At 41.3% G+C, this 16,514-nt stretch overlaps 1 protein-coding gene across 1 annotated transcript in view; it reads right to left on the bottom strand.

Annotated features, from left to right (window-relative positions):
- Positions 1 to 16,514, bottom strand: part of LOC112241719 (nuclear prelamin A recognition factor-like) — a 30,809-nt gene that overhangs the window by 9,526 nt on the left and 4,769 nt on the right. The window contains exons 4-7 of the mRNA XM_042305566.1: positions 15,862 to 15,994; positions 9,088 to 9,222; positions 6,572 to 6,690; positions 3,163 to 3,292 (exon numbers count right to left, since the gene is read on the bottom strand). Of these exons, the coding sequence (XP_042161500.1) occupies positions 3,163 to 3,292; positions 6,572 to 6,690; positions 9,088 to 9,222; positions 15,862 to 15,994 (517 nt within the window). The remainder of the gene's footprint in view (positions 1 to 3,162; positions 3,293 to 6,571; positions 6,691 to 9,087; positions 9,223 to 15,861; positions 15,995 to 16,514) is intronic.

Raw genomic sequence — 16,514 nt, 5'->3', positions numbered from 1 at the left:
GAGAGGATAAATATAGAGGTAGAGAGGATAAATATAGAGGTAGAGAGGATATAGAGGTAGAGAGGATAAATATAGAGGTAGAGAGGATAAATATAGAGGTAGAGAGGATATAGAGGTAGAGAGGATAAATATAGAGGTAGAGAGGATAAATATAGAGGTAGAGAGGATAAATATAGAGGTAGAGAGGATAAATATAGAGGTAGAGAGGATAAATATAGAGGTAGAGAGGATACATATAGAGGTAGAGAGGATAAATATAGAGATAGAGAGGATAAATATAGAGGTAGAGAGGATAAATATAGAGGTAGAGAGGATAAATATAGAGGTAGAGAGGATAAATATAGAGGTAGAGAGGATAGATAAATAGAGGTAGAGAGGATAAATATAGAGGTAGAGAGGATAAATATAGAGGTAGAGAGGATAGATATAGAGGTAGAGAGGATAAATATAGAGGTAGAGAGGATAAATATAGAGGTAGAGAGGATAAATATAGAGGTAGAGAGGATAAATATAGAGGTAGAGAGGATAAATATAGAGGTAGAGAGGATAAATATAGAGGTAGAGAGGATAAATATAGGGGTAGAGAGGATAAATATAGAGGTAGTGAGGATAAATATAGAGGTAGAGAGGATAAATATAGAGGTGGAGAGGATATATATAGAGGTAGAGAGGATAAATATAGAGGTAGAGAGGATAAATATAGAGGTAGAGAGGATAAATATAGAATAGAGAGGATAGATATAGAGGTAGAGAGGATAAATATAGAGGTAGAGAGGATAAATATAGAGGTAGAGAGGATAAATATAGAGGTAGAGAGGATAAATATAGAGGTAGAGAGGATAGATATAGAGGTAGAGAGGATAAATATAGAGGTAGAGAGGATAAATATAGAGGTAGAGAGGATAAATATAGAGGTAGAGAGGATAAATATAGAGGTAGAGAGGATAAATATAGAGGTAGAGAGGATAAATATAGAGGTAGAGAGGATAAATATAGAGGTAGAGAGGATAAATATAGAGGTAGAGAGGATAAATATAGAGGTAGAGAGGATAAATATAGGGGTAGAGAGGATAAATATAGAGGTAGTGAGGATAAATAGAGAGGTAGAGGGATAAATATAGAGGTGGAGAGGATATATATAGAGGTAGAGAGGATAAATATAGAGGTAGAGAGGATAAATATAGAGGTAGAGAGGATAAATATAGAGGTAGAGAGGATAAATATAGAGGTAGAGAGGATAAATATAGAGGTAGAGAGGATAAATATAGAGGTAGAGAGGATATATATATAGAGGTAGAGAGGATAAATATAGAGGTAGAGAGGACAAATATAGAGGTAGAGAGGATAGATATAGAGGTAGAGAGGATAGATATAGAGGTAGAGAGGATAAATATAGAGGTAGAGAGGATAAATATAGAGGTAGAGAGGATAAATATAGAGGTAGAGAGGATAAATATAGAGGTAGAGAGGATAAATATAGAGGTAGAGAGGATAAATATAGAGGTAGAGAGGATAAATATAGAGGTAGAGAGGATAAATATAGAGGTAGAGAGGATAAAATATAGAGGTAGAGAGGATAGATATAGAGGTAGAGAGGATAAATATAGAGGTAGAGAGGATAGCTATCGAGGTAGAGAGGATAAATATAGAGGTAGAGAGGATAGATATAGAGGTAGAGAGGATAGATATAGAGGTAGAGAGGATAGATATAGAGGTAGAGAGGATAAATATAGAGGTAGAGAGGATAGCTATCGAGGTAGAGAGGATAAATATAGAGGTAGAGAGGATAGCTATAGAGGTAGATAGATATAGAGGTAGAGAGGATAGATATAGAGGTAGAGAGGATAAATATAGAGGTAGAGAGGATAGATATTTTTAGATAATAGATAGATATTTTTAGATACATTTTAGATAGATAATTTTGCACGCCCAATGTTTCAGTTTTTGATTTGTTAAAAAAGTTTGAAATATCCAATAAATGTCGTTCCACTTCATGATTGTGTCCCACTTGTTGTTGATTCTTCACAAAAAAATACAGTTTTATATCTTTATGTTTGAAGCCTGAAATGTGGCAAAAGGTCGCAAAGTTCAAGGGGGCCGAATACTTTCGCAAGGCACTGTAGATATAGTCCTAGAGCGAGAAAGGAAAGATAGAGAGGTAGAGAGGATAGATATTAGTAGAGAGGATATATTAGTAGAGGATATATAGAGAGATAGAGAGGATAGATATTAGTAGAGAGGATATATTAGTAGAGAGGATATATAGAGAGGTAGAGAGGATAGATATTAGTAGAGAGGATATATTAGTAGAGAGGATATATAGAGAGATAGAGAGGATAGATATTAGTAGAGAGGATATATTAGTAGAGAGGATATATAGAGAGGTAGAGAGGATAGATATTAGTAGAGAGGATATATTAGTAGAGAGGATATATAGAGAGATAGAGAGGATAGATATTAGTAGAGAGGATAGATAGAGTGGTAGAGAGGATGGATATAGGCAGAGGATGATAGATAGAGAGGACAGATAGAGAGGTAGAGAGGATAGATAGAGAGGTAGAGAGGATGGATATTAGTAGAGAGGATAGATATTAGTAGAGAGGATAGATAGAGAGGTAGAGAGGATAGATATTAGTAGAGAGGATAGATATTAGTAGAGAGGATGGATAGAGAGGTAGAGAGGATGGATAGAGGTAGAGATGATAGATATTGGTAGAGAGGACAGATAGAGAGGTAGAGAGGATGATAGATAGATAGAGGACAGATGGAGAGGTAGAGAGGATAGATATTAGTAGAGAGGATATATACAGCGATAGAGGATAGATATTAGTAGAGGATAGATAAAGAGGTAGAGAGGATAGATATTGGTAGAGAGGACAGATAGAGCGGTAGAGAGGATAGATATTAGAGGAGAGGATAGATAGAGGTAAAGAGGATAGATAGAGAGGACAGAAAGAGAGGTAGAGAGGATAGATAGAGAGGACAGAAAGAGAGGTAGAGAGGATGATAGATAGATAGGTAGAGAGGATAGATATTGGTAGAGAGAAGAGATAGAGCGGTAGAGAGGACAGATATTAGAGGAGAGGACAGATAGAGAGGTAGAGAGGATAGATATTAGTAGAGAGGATAGATAGAGGGGTAGAGAGGGTGGAGCAGCAGTACCTGATGTGAGGACACAGTCCACGTCTCTGCTGTCCAGTAGACTGTTGTAGAACTCCTCTCGGACTGCCTCCAGTTTCTTATCGAAGCACGGGGCCACCACCATGTGGTACAGCTTGTCTGGGCTCAGCTTCTACAAGCACACAGAGAAAACAGGGTTCACCTGCTGTGTGAGGTGATATAACACTGTTATAATAGATGAGTAGTGTGGGCTCAATCAGTATTCACCTGTTGTGTGAGGTGATATAACACTGTTATAATAGATGAGTAGTGTGGGCTCAATCAGTATTCACCTGTTGTGTGAGGTGTCAGGTCGCCTGATTTAAAGATGGCCGTTATTATGGCCGACTTCCATACCCTTGGAAACACACCGAGACCAATAGATGTGTTGGTGACCTTAGTAATGGGGCCAATGAGTGACTCTTTGTAGTTTTTAAGAAAGGTAGAGTCCATCCCAAACACATCTTTGGCTTTAGAGTTCTTTAGTGAGCTAATCACCTTGTTCACCTTTGACTCAGAAACCTCCCTCATGATGAAGACAGGTTGAGTGTCATTCACTAGCACTGAGCCCAAGAAACCAGTGGAGGGGTTCTGTGTCAGTACCCTGACAGAGTCAATAAAGTAGGAATTGAAGGCTATTGCTATTTCGACTGCATCCTGTGTTAGATTGTTATTCACCATGATTTCTAGTCTTTTTGCAGTGTTACTATGGTCTTTCCCTGTTAACTTGTTTAGATTCTCCCATATCAATTTAGAATTTCCCTTTGCTTCACCAATTATGTTAATAAAAAAGTTTGCCTTGGCCTGTCTGATTTCTTTCATCACCTTATTTCTCAACATGGTAAACCTACGTCTGTCATGCTCTAATTTAGATTTTAGGGCTATTTTTAGAGCATAATCTCGTTCTTTCATCAATTTCCAGATTTTTCCATTTAGCCAAGGAAGAGTGCTCTTTTGGCCAGGTTTGGATTTGATTTTCTTTAGGAAGCCATTTATTGTAGTCTGGATTGTGGATAGAAAAACCTGACTATCAGCTTCCACGTCTGTATAGGACAAGAGATCATTCCAGTTTATTCCCTTAATTGCTTTTTCAAAATAGTTTAATTCACTCTTAGGTGTTCTGAGTTGATCCGGCTTTCTAACAGTAGAGAGGTTAAACCTGCTCTTAGACAGCTTTCTGGCTATAAGTGTCAGATTATGATCAGACAGCCCAGTAACCATATTGAATGATTTAGTCACTCTCTCTGGTTTATTACTGAACACCAAATCAATCTGTGTTTTAGAGCAACAAGTCACCCTGGTTGGCCCTTTAACTAGCTGTGTAAGGTCAAAGGTATTAGTGATCCGTTTGAGGGTTTTCCTACAACACTTGTCTTCATAATTAATGTTAAAATCTCCCATTAAAATGACCTCTTTCCCAAAATCACATTCCCTAAGCATGGTATTAAACTGATCAAAAAACACACTTTTGGTGGAAGGTGGCCTATACATTCCAATGAGGGTAAAAGATATTTGGGGAGACAGTGTAACGTTCAGGCCGATACATTCTAGTTCATTATCACATGACCACTCAATTTGTTTACATCGGATATGTTCTTTGTGTGAGGTGATATAACACTGTTATAATAGATGAGTAGTGTGGGCTCAATCAGTATTCACCTGTTGTGTGAGGTGATATAACACTGTTATAATAGATGAGTAGTGTGGGCTCAATCAGTATTCACCTGTTGTGTGAGGTGATATAACACTGTTATAATAGATGAGTAGTGTGGGCTCAATCAGTATTCACCTGTTGTGTGAGGTGATATAACACTGTTATAATAGATGAGTAGTGTGGCCTCAATCAGTATTCACCTGCTGTGTGAGGTGATATAACACTGTTATAATAGATGAGTAGTGTGGGCTCAATCAGTATTCACCTGTTGTGTGAGGTGATATAACACTGTTATAATAGATGAGTAGTGTGGGCTCAATCAGTATTCACCTGTTGTGTGAGGTGATATAACACTGTTATAATAGATGAGTAGTGTGGGCTCAATCAGTATTCACCTGTTGTGTGAGGTGATATAACACTGATATAATAGATGAGTAGTGTGGGCTCAATCAGTATTCACCTGTTGTGTGAGGTGATATAACACTGTTATAATAGATGAGTAGTGTGGGCTCAATCAGTATTCACCTGTTGTGTGAGGTGATATAACACTGTTATAATAGATGAGTAGTGTGGGCTCAATCAGTATTCACCTGTTGTGTGAGGTGATATAACACTGTTATAATAGATGAGTAGTGTGGGCTCAATCAGTATTCACCTGTTGTGTGAGGTGATATAACACTGTTATAATAGATGAGTAGTGTGGGCTCAATCAGTATTCACCTGTTGTGTGAGGTGATATAACACTGTTATAATAGATGAGTAGTGTGGCCTCAATCAGTATTCACCTGTTGTGTGAGGTGATATAACACTGTTATAATAGATGAGTAGTGTAGGCTCAATCAGTATTCACCTGTTGTGTGAGGTGATATAACACTGTTATAATAGATGAGTAGTGTGGGCTCAATCAGTATTCACCTGTTGTGTGAGGTGATATAACACTGTTATAATAGATGAGTAGTGTGGGCTCAATCAGTATTCACCTGTTGTGTGAGGTGATATAACACTGTTATAATAGATGAGTAGTGTGGGCTCAATCAGTATTCACCTGTTGTGTGAGGTGATAAAACACTGTTATAATAGATGAGTAGTGTGGGCTCAATCAGTATTCACCTGTTGTGTGAGGTGATATAACACTGTTATAATAGATGAGTAGTGTGGGCTCAATCAGTATTCACCTGTTGTGTGAGGTGATATAACACTGTTATAATAGATGAGTAGTGTGGGCTCAATCAGTATTCACCTGTTGTGTGAGGTGATATAACACTGTTATAATAGATGAGTAGTGTGGGCTCAATCAGTATTCACCTGTTGTGTGAGGTGATATAACACTGTTGTAATAGATGAGTAGTGTGGGCTCAATCAGTATTCACCTGTTGTGTGAGGTGATATAACACTGTTATAATAGATGAGTAGTGTGGGCTCAATCAGTATTCACCTGTTGTGTGAGGTGATATAACACTGTTATAATAGATGAGTAGTGTGGGCTCAATCAGTATTCACCTGTTGTGTGAGGTGATATAACACTGTTGTAATAGATGAGTAGTGTGGGCTCAATCAGTATTCACCTGTTGTGTGAGGTGATATAACACTGTTATAATAGATGAGTAGTGTGGGCTCAATCAGTATTCACCTGTTGTGTGAGGTGATATAACACTGTTATAATAGATGAGTAGTGTGGGCTCAATCAGTATTCACCTGTTGTAATGAGTTTCATTGAATCATATTGGATGGGTTGTTATAACAGATGAAAGTATTGACCTTTTGTTTGGTGAAGTAGTCTTTAACCAGACAGCCCATGATCTGTTGAGGAGACCTGGCCGTACAGATGTGAGGAGTGACCAGACTGCCCAGGACACGCTCAGCGTACCGGATCCACCCTGGAAGAAACAGAATACATGATAAAGCCTTCGGAAATTCCTTTGAGTCCTAAAGCTCACGTTTTTCTAAAGGGTTAATTAAGGCCAGAGAAAAATGTAGAGCAAGACTAAAACAGACGTGAAACTGAGGATGAGCGCAAGAGTGAGCGAATGAGAGACCAGGAAAGGAAGAGTGACTCCCTTTCTGCAGGTCCTATCTCTAGGGAAGGGAGCGGCGTCAGGCTGACTCTGTCTCTCCCTCCATCCATCCATCCCTCACAGCTCTGTCTCTCCCTCCCAGCTCTCGCTCTCTCTCCCTCCCTCCAAGCTCAATCTCTCTCTCTCGCTCCCTCCCTCCTCCCAGCCCAATCTCTCTCGCTCCATCCCTCCCTCCCTCCAAGCTCAATCTCTCTCTCTCGCTCCCTCCCTCCCAGCCAGCCCAGTCTCTCTCACTCCCTCCCTCCCTCCCAGCCCAATCTCTCTCTCTCTCTCCCTCCCTCCCCTTCCAGCCCACTCTCTCCCGCTCCCTCCCTCCGTCCTAGCCCAGTTTCTCTCGCTCCCTCCCTCCCTCCGAGCCCAATCTACCTCTCTCACTCCCTCCCCCTCCCAGCCCCTCTCGCTCCCTCCCAGCACAATCTCTCTCTCTCACTCCCTCACCCCCCCCAGCCCAATCTCTCTCTCTCTCTCTCTCCCCCCTCCCAGCCCAGTTTCCCTCCCTCCCTAGCCCTCCCTCCCTCCCTCTCAGCCCAATCTCCCTCCCAGCCAAACCTCTCTCCCTCCCTCCCAGCCCTATATTAAATCTCCCATTACTCAACAACAAAAATTAAGAAAAAAAACTGTTGCGCAGCAACTCACTGCCTCCCTGAAGACAAATAATGTATATGAAATGCTTCAGTCTGGTTTTAGACCCCATCATAGCACTGAGACTGCACTGATAAATTAACTTTTAATGGCGTCAGACCAAGGCTCTGTCCTCGTGCTCCTAGACCTTAGTGCTGTTTTTGACGTCATCGATCACCAGTGTTTTGGAGAGACTGGAAACCCTAATTGGTCGACACAGACAAGTACTGGCCTGGTTTATCTGTCGGAAAAATATCAGTTTGTCTCCTGTGGCTGGCTTACTAGTGCTCTTCCATGCCGTCCGTAGGAGTGGGTTGAGTCACTGACGTGATCTTCATGTCCGTTTTTTGCGCCCAATCGGGTTTGAGCGGTGGAGGAGATCTTCGTGGGCTATACTCAGCCTTGTCTCAGCATAGTAAGTTGGTGTCTGTTGATAACCCTCTAGTGGTGTGGAGGCTGTGCTTTGGCAAAGTGGGTGGGGCTAAATCCTGCCTGGTTGGCCCTGTTCGGGCGTATCGTCAGACGGGGCCACAGTGTCGTCGTCTCCCCCCCACACCTGTCTCAGTCTCCAGTATCTATGCTGCAATAGTCTATGTGCCGGGGGGTTAGGGTCAGTCTGTAATATCTGGTGTACTTCTCCCATCTTATCTGGTGTCCTATGTGAATTTAAGAATGCTTCCTCTAATTCTCTCCTCCTGGAGGACCTGAGCCCTAGGACCATGCCTCAGGACTACCTGGCCTGATGACTCCTGGCTGTCCCCAACCCAGCTGGTTATGCTGCTGCTCCAGTTTCAACTCTCTGCCTGCGGCTATGGAACCCTGTTCACCGGACGTGCTACCTTGTCCCGGACCTGCTGTTTTGGACTCTCTCTCTACCGCACCTGCTGTCTCGACCTCTGAATGATCGGCTATGAAAAGCCAACTGACATTTACTCCTGACGTGCTGACCTGTTGCATCCTCTATAACCACAGTGATTATTATTTGACCCTGCTGGTCATCTATGAACGTTTGAACATCTTGAAGAACAATCTGGCCTGAAATGGCCATGTACTCTTACAATCTCCACCCTGCACAGCCAGAAGAACACTGAACAAACCCTCAGAGCCTGGTTCCTCTCTAGGTTTCTTCCTAGGTTCCTGGCCTTTCTAAGGGTTTTTTCCTTAGCCACAGGTGCTTCTACACCTGCATTGCTGTTTGGGGTTTGAGGCTGGGTTTCTGTACAGCACTTTGAGATATCAGCTGATGTAAGAAAGGGCTTTATAAATACATTTGATTTGATTAATCCGAAGCTTAAAGCTGCAATGTGTCCCTTTTTGGGTGAGCTGATCATTTCCACATAGAAATGTGAGTTATAGATCTGTCATTCTCATTGAAAGCAAGTCTAAGAAGTGATAGATCTGTTCTATGCGCACTATTACTATGCTTCCTGTTATTAAGTTTCATTTTTGCGTTTATTTTACTTTCAGGTTTTGTACACCAGCTTCAAACACTTTGTTGTTATGGAAATGACATTTCACAGCCGTTTAGATGGTTCAATGACTCCCTACACTGTAAATATGTAAAGATGTAAATATTACCTGGACAGGAGGAGGTGAACATGGGTAGGGCCTGGTTGTCATGGTTCCTCTTGCGGTACCTCTGGACAAATTCTCTCTGGCTCTCCAGAATACTGAAGCCTGCAGCTAGAGTGGTATCAAACACATACTGCACCCCTACAGAGGGAGACAGGGGGGACAATGATTCAGCAGATGCCTGTGAATGTACCGCGCACATATACTTCACACACACACACGCTACGTTGTACTAAGTCAGACGCACACAGAATCTCTCAGAATCTCTCGCGCACACACTCATTTGTTTTACTATACTTGTGAGGATTTTTGGGGACCAACAATTGGTACCAATTCAAAATGCTATTTTCCCTAACCCCTAATGTCTAGTCATAAAATGTGGGCTTTGGTAATAACGCCTAACTCGCGCTAGTGGGAATTTATCGCCCTCCCTCTGCCTGAACATGTGCTCTTAGTCGATTATCTGACTTCCTATCAAACTACGCTAAATCTGAATTCTAAATCTAAATCTGAATTCTTTGTGATCTAAATCTGAATTGGTTGATGCCAGCTTCTGATAGACTGACAGATTTTGCTCAATGCAGATATCTAACTCAACCAACCCATCCCAACTTTAAAAACACCCTGAAAAATACCCGTAGCTTAAAGCTGCTTTAAATATTATTTTGACAAACGACCCTCATGAGTATACAGCCAATGGAATATTTGTTAATGAGTTCAGTGACCACTTATCCGTTTCCTGCATAAGAGATGCAAAGCTAAATCTCACCCTCGCATTATTACAAAGAGAAATTACAGGAATTTCAATGAGCAACAATTCCTGTCTGAGAATTGGGGGGTGTCAGATATCTGACTCGGATCAGGACCTAAATTGTTTAACTTCCTTGCTCAACTCTATTGCAGATAAGCACGCACCGTTCAAGACGGTGATAGAGGTACTTCCTGGTTCACACATGAAACTGCCAGAGAAACTTCAGAAGAAGCATTTAGCTTGGGCTCAGGCTGACTGATTCCACGTTTGACTGGCAGTCCTTCAGATGCTTGAGACATACTGAGGTTAGTAAAGCAACATTGACATACTTCTTCAACTGTGTATCTGAGAATGGTGGGAATCCAGCTGCCTTCTAGAAGGTAGTCAAATCTCAGAAACAAAACTCCACGCCCTCATTAACCCAGCAGGTTATGACAGACTCTGGTCCCGTAACAGATAAGATGAACATTTGTGGTGCATTTAATAACCACTCTGCCTCTTCAGGCCACCTATTTGATGAAATATATTTGGAAAACTCTGATTCCAGTAGAGTCCTTTACTCACCTCGAGCTAGGTTGCAGAGAACGATACATTCCCAGATACACATTTGCTCATTTGATGCCTATGATGTCCTAAGTGCCTTATTGAAGATCGATGTAAAACATTCCACTGGACTCACATGATGCCTTTTTGCTGTAGCTTTCTTCCCCAGTTATTGCAGAATCATTAACACATCACACACACACACACACACACACACACACACACACACACACAGTACCAGTCAAAAGTTGTCACACCTACTCATTCAATGGTTTTTCTTTATTTTCAATTTTTTTAAATCAAAACTATGAAAATAACACATATGGAATTATGTAGTAACCAAAAAAGTGTTAAACAAATCAAAATATATTCAATATTTTAGATTCTTCAAAGTAGCCCCCCATTGAACACTCTTGGCATTCTCTCAACCACCTTCATTAGGTAATGGTTTTGTTGTTGTTTTTATTTAACCTTTATTTATCAATACTCTTTTAAAATGCATATTGATGAACATTGTAAACGGCTAAAAATCAAGCTAGGCTTCCTCTATAGAAACAGGACATGTTTGTCCTCTATACAAATAGAAGACAAATTGTGCAAGCTACTTTTATGTCTGTTATAGATTATGGGGATATTATTTACATGCTACGGCATCAACACTTAAAATCGCTGGATGCTACTTATCATTGTGCACTTAGGTTTATTACGGGTGCAGAACTCACCACTGTGTTTTATATCAACATGTGAGTTGGACTTCGCTGTCCGTGAGACGAAAACAACATGCTCTCGTGTTTGTCTATAAGCTACCTTCTTATTTATCATCACTCATCAATATTATAGTTAGAAATCCCAAAACCAGGTCTCAAGCATGGATTACACTTGAGGCCCATGTGATTTCCACAGAGTTGGGTATGGCTGCCTTTTCCTGTTACGCTCCTTGCCTATGGAATAGCCTGCAGACTAAACCTAAACTTGAGTCTCTTGTCCCCCTGTCGCCCATTTTAAATATTTATTGGGGAATTTTTATTTTTGTATTGCTTGTAACTGTTTCGGGTAATGCAAGTTCTTGTGCTGTTAGGGGAATAACCTGTTAGTAGAATAACCTGTTAGGGGAATAACCTGTTGGTAGAATAACCTGTTAGGGGAATAACCTGTTAGGGGAATAACATGTTAGGGGAATAACCTGTTAGTAGAATAACCTATGTGTAAATGTAATCTGTTGCTGTATGCTTTTGTGTTATCTGTGATGGTTTTGTTTGTCTTGTGTAGTTTCTTAATCATTGTACCTAAACTGTATGTGTAAACATGTATACGCAGGGCCCAGCTGTAAAAGAGACCGTGGTCTGTGTCCCTTGTTGAAATAAAGGTGTAATAATAATTTAACTAGGTAAGTCAGTTAAGAACAAATTCTTATTTACAATGACGGCCTACACCGGCCAAACCCGGACGACGCTGGGCCAATTGTGCGCCGTCTTATGGGACTCCCAATCACGGCCGGTTGTGATACAGCCAGGATTCGAACCAGGGTGTCTGTAGTGACGCCTCTAGCACTGAGATGCAGTGCCTTAGGCCACTGCGCCACTCGGGAGCCACCTGGAATGCATTTAATTTAACAGGTGTGCCTTGTTAAAAGTTCATTTGTGGAATTTCTTTCCTTCTTAATGCATTTGAGCCAATCAGTTGTGTTGTAACAAGGTAGGATTGCTATACAGAAGATAGCCCTATTTGGTAAAAGACCAGGTCCATATTATGGCAAGAACAGCTCAAATAAGCAAAGAGAAACAACAGCGAAACGATAGTCCATCATTACTTTAAGACATGAAGGTCATTCAATCAGGATCATTTCAAAGTTTCTTCTAGTGCAGTAACAAAAACCATCAAGTGCTATGATGAAACTGGCTCTCATGAGGACAGCCACAGGAAAGGAAGACCCAGAGTTACCTCTGTTGCATAGGATAAGATGCAGCCCAAATAAATGCTTCACAGATTTCAAGTCACAGACACATCTCAACGATTACATCTCAACGATTATGATTTTTCAACTCAGATACCGATACCGATTATTGGAGGACCAAAAAAAGCCGATACCGATTAATCGGCCAATTTTTAAAATGTATTTGTAATAATGACAATTACAACAATAATGAATGAACACTTATTTTAACTTAATATAATACATAAATAAAATCAATTTAGCCTCAAATAAATAATGAAACATATTCAATTTGGTTTAAATAATGTAAAAACAAAGTGTTGGAGAAGAAAGTAAAAGTGCAATATGTGCCATGTAAGAAAGCTAACGTTTAAGTTCCTCAGAACATGAGAACATATGAAAGCTGGTGGTTCCTTTTAACATGAGACTTCAATATTCCCAGGTAAGAAGTTTTTGGTTGTAGTTATTATAGGAATTATAGGACTATTTCTCTCTATACCATTTGTATTTCATATACCTTTGACTATTGGATGTTCTTATAGGCACTTTAGTATTGCCAGTGTAACAGTATAGCTTCCGTCCCTCTCCTCGCCCCTACCTGGGCACGAACTTGGGCTCCTCGCCCCTACCTGGGCTCGACAACAGCCACCCTCGAAGCAGAGAAACCAATGCAGAGCAAGGGGAATAACTACTCCAAGTCTCAGAGCGAGTGACGTTTGAAATGCTATTAGTGCGCACCCTGCTAACTAGCTAGCCATTTCACGTCGGTTACACCAGCCTAATCTCAGGAGTTGATAGGCTTGAAGTCATAAACAGCGCAATGCTTGAAGCACAGCGACGAGCTACTGGTAAAACGCACAAAAGTGCTGTTTGAATGAATGCTTACGAGCCTGCTGGTGCCTACCATCGCTCAGTCAGACTGCTCTATCAAATCATAGACTTAATTATAACACGATAACACACAGAAATATTAGGTCATTAATATGGCCGAATCCGGAAACAAGACGTTTAATCTTTCAGTGAAATACGGAACCGTTCCGTATTTTATCTAACGGATGGCATCCATAAGTCTAAATATTTCTGTTACATTTCACAACCTTCAATGTTATGTCATAATTACGTAAAATTCTGGCAAATTAGGTGGCCCAAACTGTTGCATATACACTGACTCTGCGTGCAATGAATGCAAGAGAAGTGACACAATTTCACCTGGTTAATATTGCCTGCTAACCTGGATTTCTTTTAGCTAAACATGCAGGTTTAAAAATATATACTTCTGTGTATTGATTTTAAGTAAGGCATTGATGTTCATGGTTAGGTACACGTTGGAGCAACGACAGTCCTTTTTCGCGAATACGCACCGCATTGATTATATGCAACGCAGGACATCGGCCCTTGATATCGGCCCTAATTAATCAGCCATTCCGATTAATCGGTCGACCTCTAGTTCAGAGGAGACTGTGGGAATCAGGCCTTCATGGTGAAATTGCTGCAAAGAAACCACTACTAAAGGACACCAATAATAAGAAGAGACTTGCTCGGGCCAAGAAACATGAGTAATGGACATTAGATCGGTGGAAATCTGTCCTTTGGTCTGATGAGTCCAAATTAGACATTTTTGGTTCCAACCGCTGTGTCTTTGTGAGTCGTAGAGTAGGTGAACGGATGATCTCTGTATGTGTGGTTCCCACCGTGAAGCCTAGAGGAGGAGGTGGTATGATGATGCGTTGATAGTGTCACTGTCTGATTTATCTAGATTTAAAAAGGCACACTTAACCAGCATGGCTACCACAGAACTCTGCAGCGATACGCCATCCAAGAAGGAGAGTGATGGAGTGCTGCATCAGATGACCTGGCCTCCACAATCACCTGACCTCAACCCAATTGAGATGGTTTGGGATGAGTTGAAGGAAAAGCAGCCAACAAGTGCTCAGCATGTGGGAAGTCCTTCAAGATTCTTGGAAAAGCATTCCAGGTGAATCTGGTGGAGAGAATGCCAAGCTTGTGAAAAGCTGTCATCAAGGCAAAGGGTGGCTACTTTGAAGAATCTAAAATATATTTTAATTTGTTTTTTTGGTTACTACATGATTCCATATGTGTTATTTCATAGTTTTGATGTCTTCCCTATTATTCTACAATGTAAAAAATAGTACAAATAAAGAAAAACCATGAATGAGTAGGTGTGTCCAAACTTTTGACTGGTACTGTATACTTCCGTAACTGTTTTCAACTGGTACCGAGTCTTGTGACTCGTCTGAAGGTTTGGACACTACAGACGATTTGATGAGAAGACCGATTTTCAGGATGTCTGATGTTCTGACAAACACCGCTCGAGTGCAGTCATCTTTCACAGCGGAAGTGAAAGGATGAGGAAGTGCGAAATAGGCGGATGAGGAAGTGCGACATGGGCGGGTGAGGAAGTGCGACAGGGGCTGATGAGGAAGTGCGACATGGGCGGATGAGGAAGTGCGAAATAGGCGGATGAGGAAGTGCAACAGGGGCGGATGAGGAAGAGCGACATGGGCGGATGAGGAAGTGCGACATGGGCAGATGAGGAAGTGCGACATGGGCGGATGAGGAAGTGCGAAATAGGCGGATGAGGAAGTGCGACATGGGCGGATGAATAAGTGCGACATGGGCGGATGAGGAAGTGCGACATGGGCGGATGAGGAAGTGCGACATGGGCGGATGAGGAAGTGCGACATGGGCGGATGAGGAAGTGCGACGGGGGCAGATGAGGAAGTGCGACATGGACGGATGAGGAAGTGCGACATGGGCGGATGCGGTGGATTGAGATGCATCCAATGCAAAACATACATATCTCTAGTTTAAACTGACAGATTTTTAATGGAGACGTTTGTATTACGCCAATTGGATTTCTGCGGGGGCTCAGACATCGACTTTAGGGTTAAGGCCACCTTGAAATTAGACTTGCTGTTTTCCATTGGCCAGTTCAGATCAGGTATAAGGGAGGGGATGTGTGAGAGTTGTTTGTTTTGATGAATCATGTGGTATTCATTGTATTGGTATTATCTTACATGATGTGCATTAAATTGTCTATGTTCATGTTCACAAGGCTCCCTTGTAAATGACACGCTGGTGATCCACCCTATAAAAATAAAAAGTTAAATACAAAAACTAACAACCCCTAACCCAACCCCTAAACCTAACCCCTAATCCTAATCCTAAACTTTACCCCTATCCCTAAACCTAACCCTTATCCTAAACCTAACCCTAAACCTAACCCCTAATCCTAACCCTAATCCTAAACTTTACCCCTATCCCTAAACCTAACCACTAATCCTAAACCTAACCCTAAACCTAACCCCTAACCCTAAACCTAACCCCTAATCCTAAACCTAACCCCTAATCCTAAACCTAACCCTAAAACTGTCAGCCTTCTCCTTGGATTACTATTCAGATGGGGACTTCTGGTCAGAATTATAGTAAAACGGACGGACACACACACACACACTCCAATGCAACTACAGGGTTTGTCTCTGGAAATGCCAATTGAAATCTACCACAGAGACATAGATACACACTCCCTTACCGAGGCTCTTGAGGAAGCCACAGAGTTTGCGCGTGGCCTCAGGAATGTCCAGACCGAACTTGACAGCAAAGAAAGGCAGAGACTGGGAACACACGGACACCACCAGCACCTGGTGTTTGGTTACGTCACACTTCTGTAATAGTACATAGAGGGAGAGAGATATGTCACACTTCTGTAATAGTACATAGAGAGAGAGACACGTCACACTTCTGTAATAGTACATAGAGGGAGAGACACTTCTGTAATATGAGAGAGATATGTCACACTTCTGTAATAGTACACACTTCTGTAGAGAGAGATATGTCACACTTCTGTAATAGTACATTCTGTAATAATACATAGAGAGAGATATGTCACACTTCTGTAATAGTACATAGAGGGAGAGAGATATAGTCACACTTCTGTAATAGTACATAGAGAGAGATATGTCACACTTCTGTAATAGTAGATAGAGGGAGAGAGATATGTCACACTTCTGTAATAGTACATAGAGAGTAATAGTACATAGAGACATATGTCACACTTCTGTAATAATAATAGTAGATAGTCACACTTCTGTAATAGTACATAGAGAGAGAGACACGTCACACTTCTGTAATAGTAGATAGAGGGAGAGAGACACGTCACACTTCTGTAATAGTAGATAGAGGGAG

This window comes from Oncorhynchus tshawytscha, linkage group LG24 (genome assembly GCF_018296145.1).
Source record: "Oncorhynchus tshawytscha isolate Ot180627B linkage group LG24, Otsh_v2.0, whole genome shotgun sequence".
In the NCBI taxonomy this organism is placed as follows: Eukaryota; Metazoa; Chordata; class Actinopteri; order Salmoniformes; family Salmonidae; genus Oncorhynchus; species Oncorhynchus tshawytscha.
Note: the sequence above shows the minus strand (reverse complement) of the source record. Positions and strands in the feature narration are given on the sequence as shown.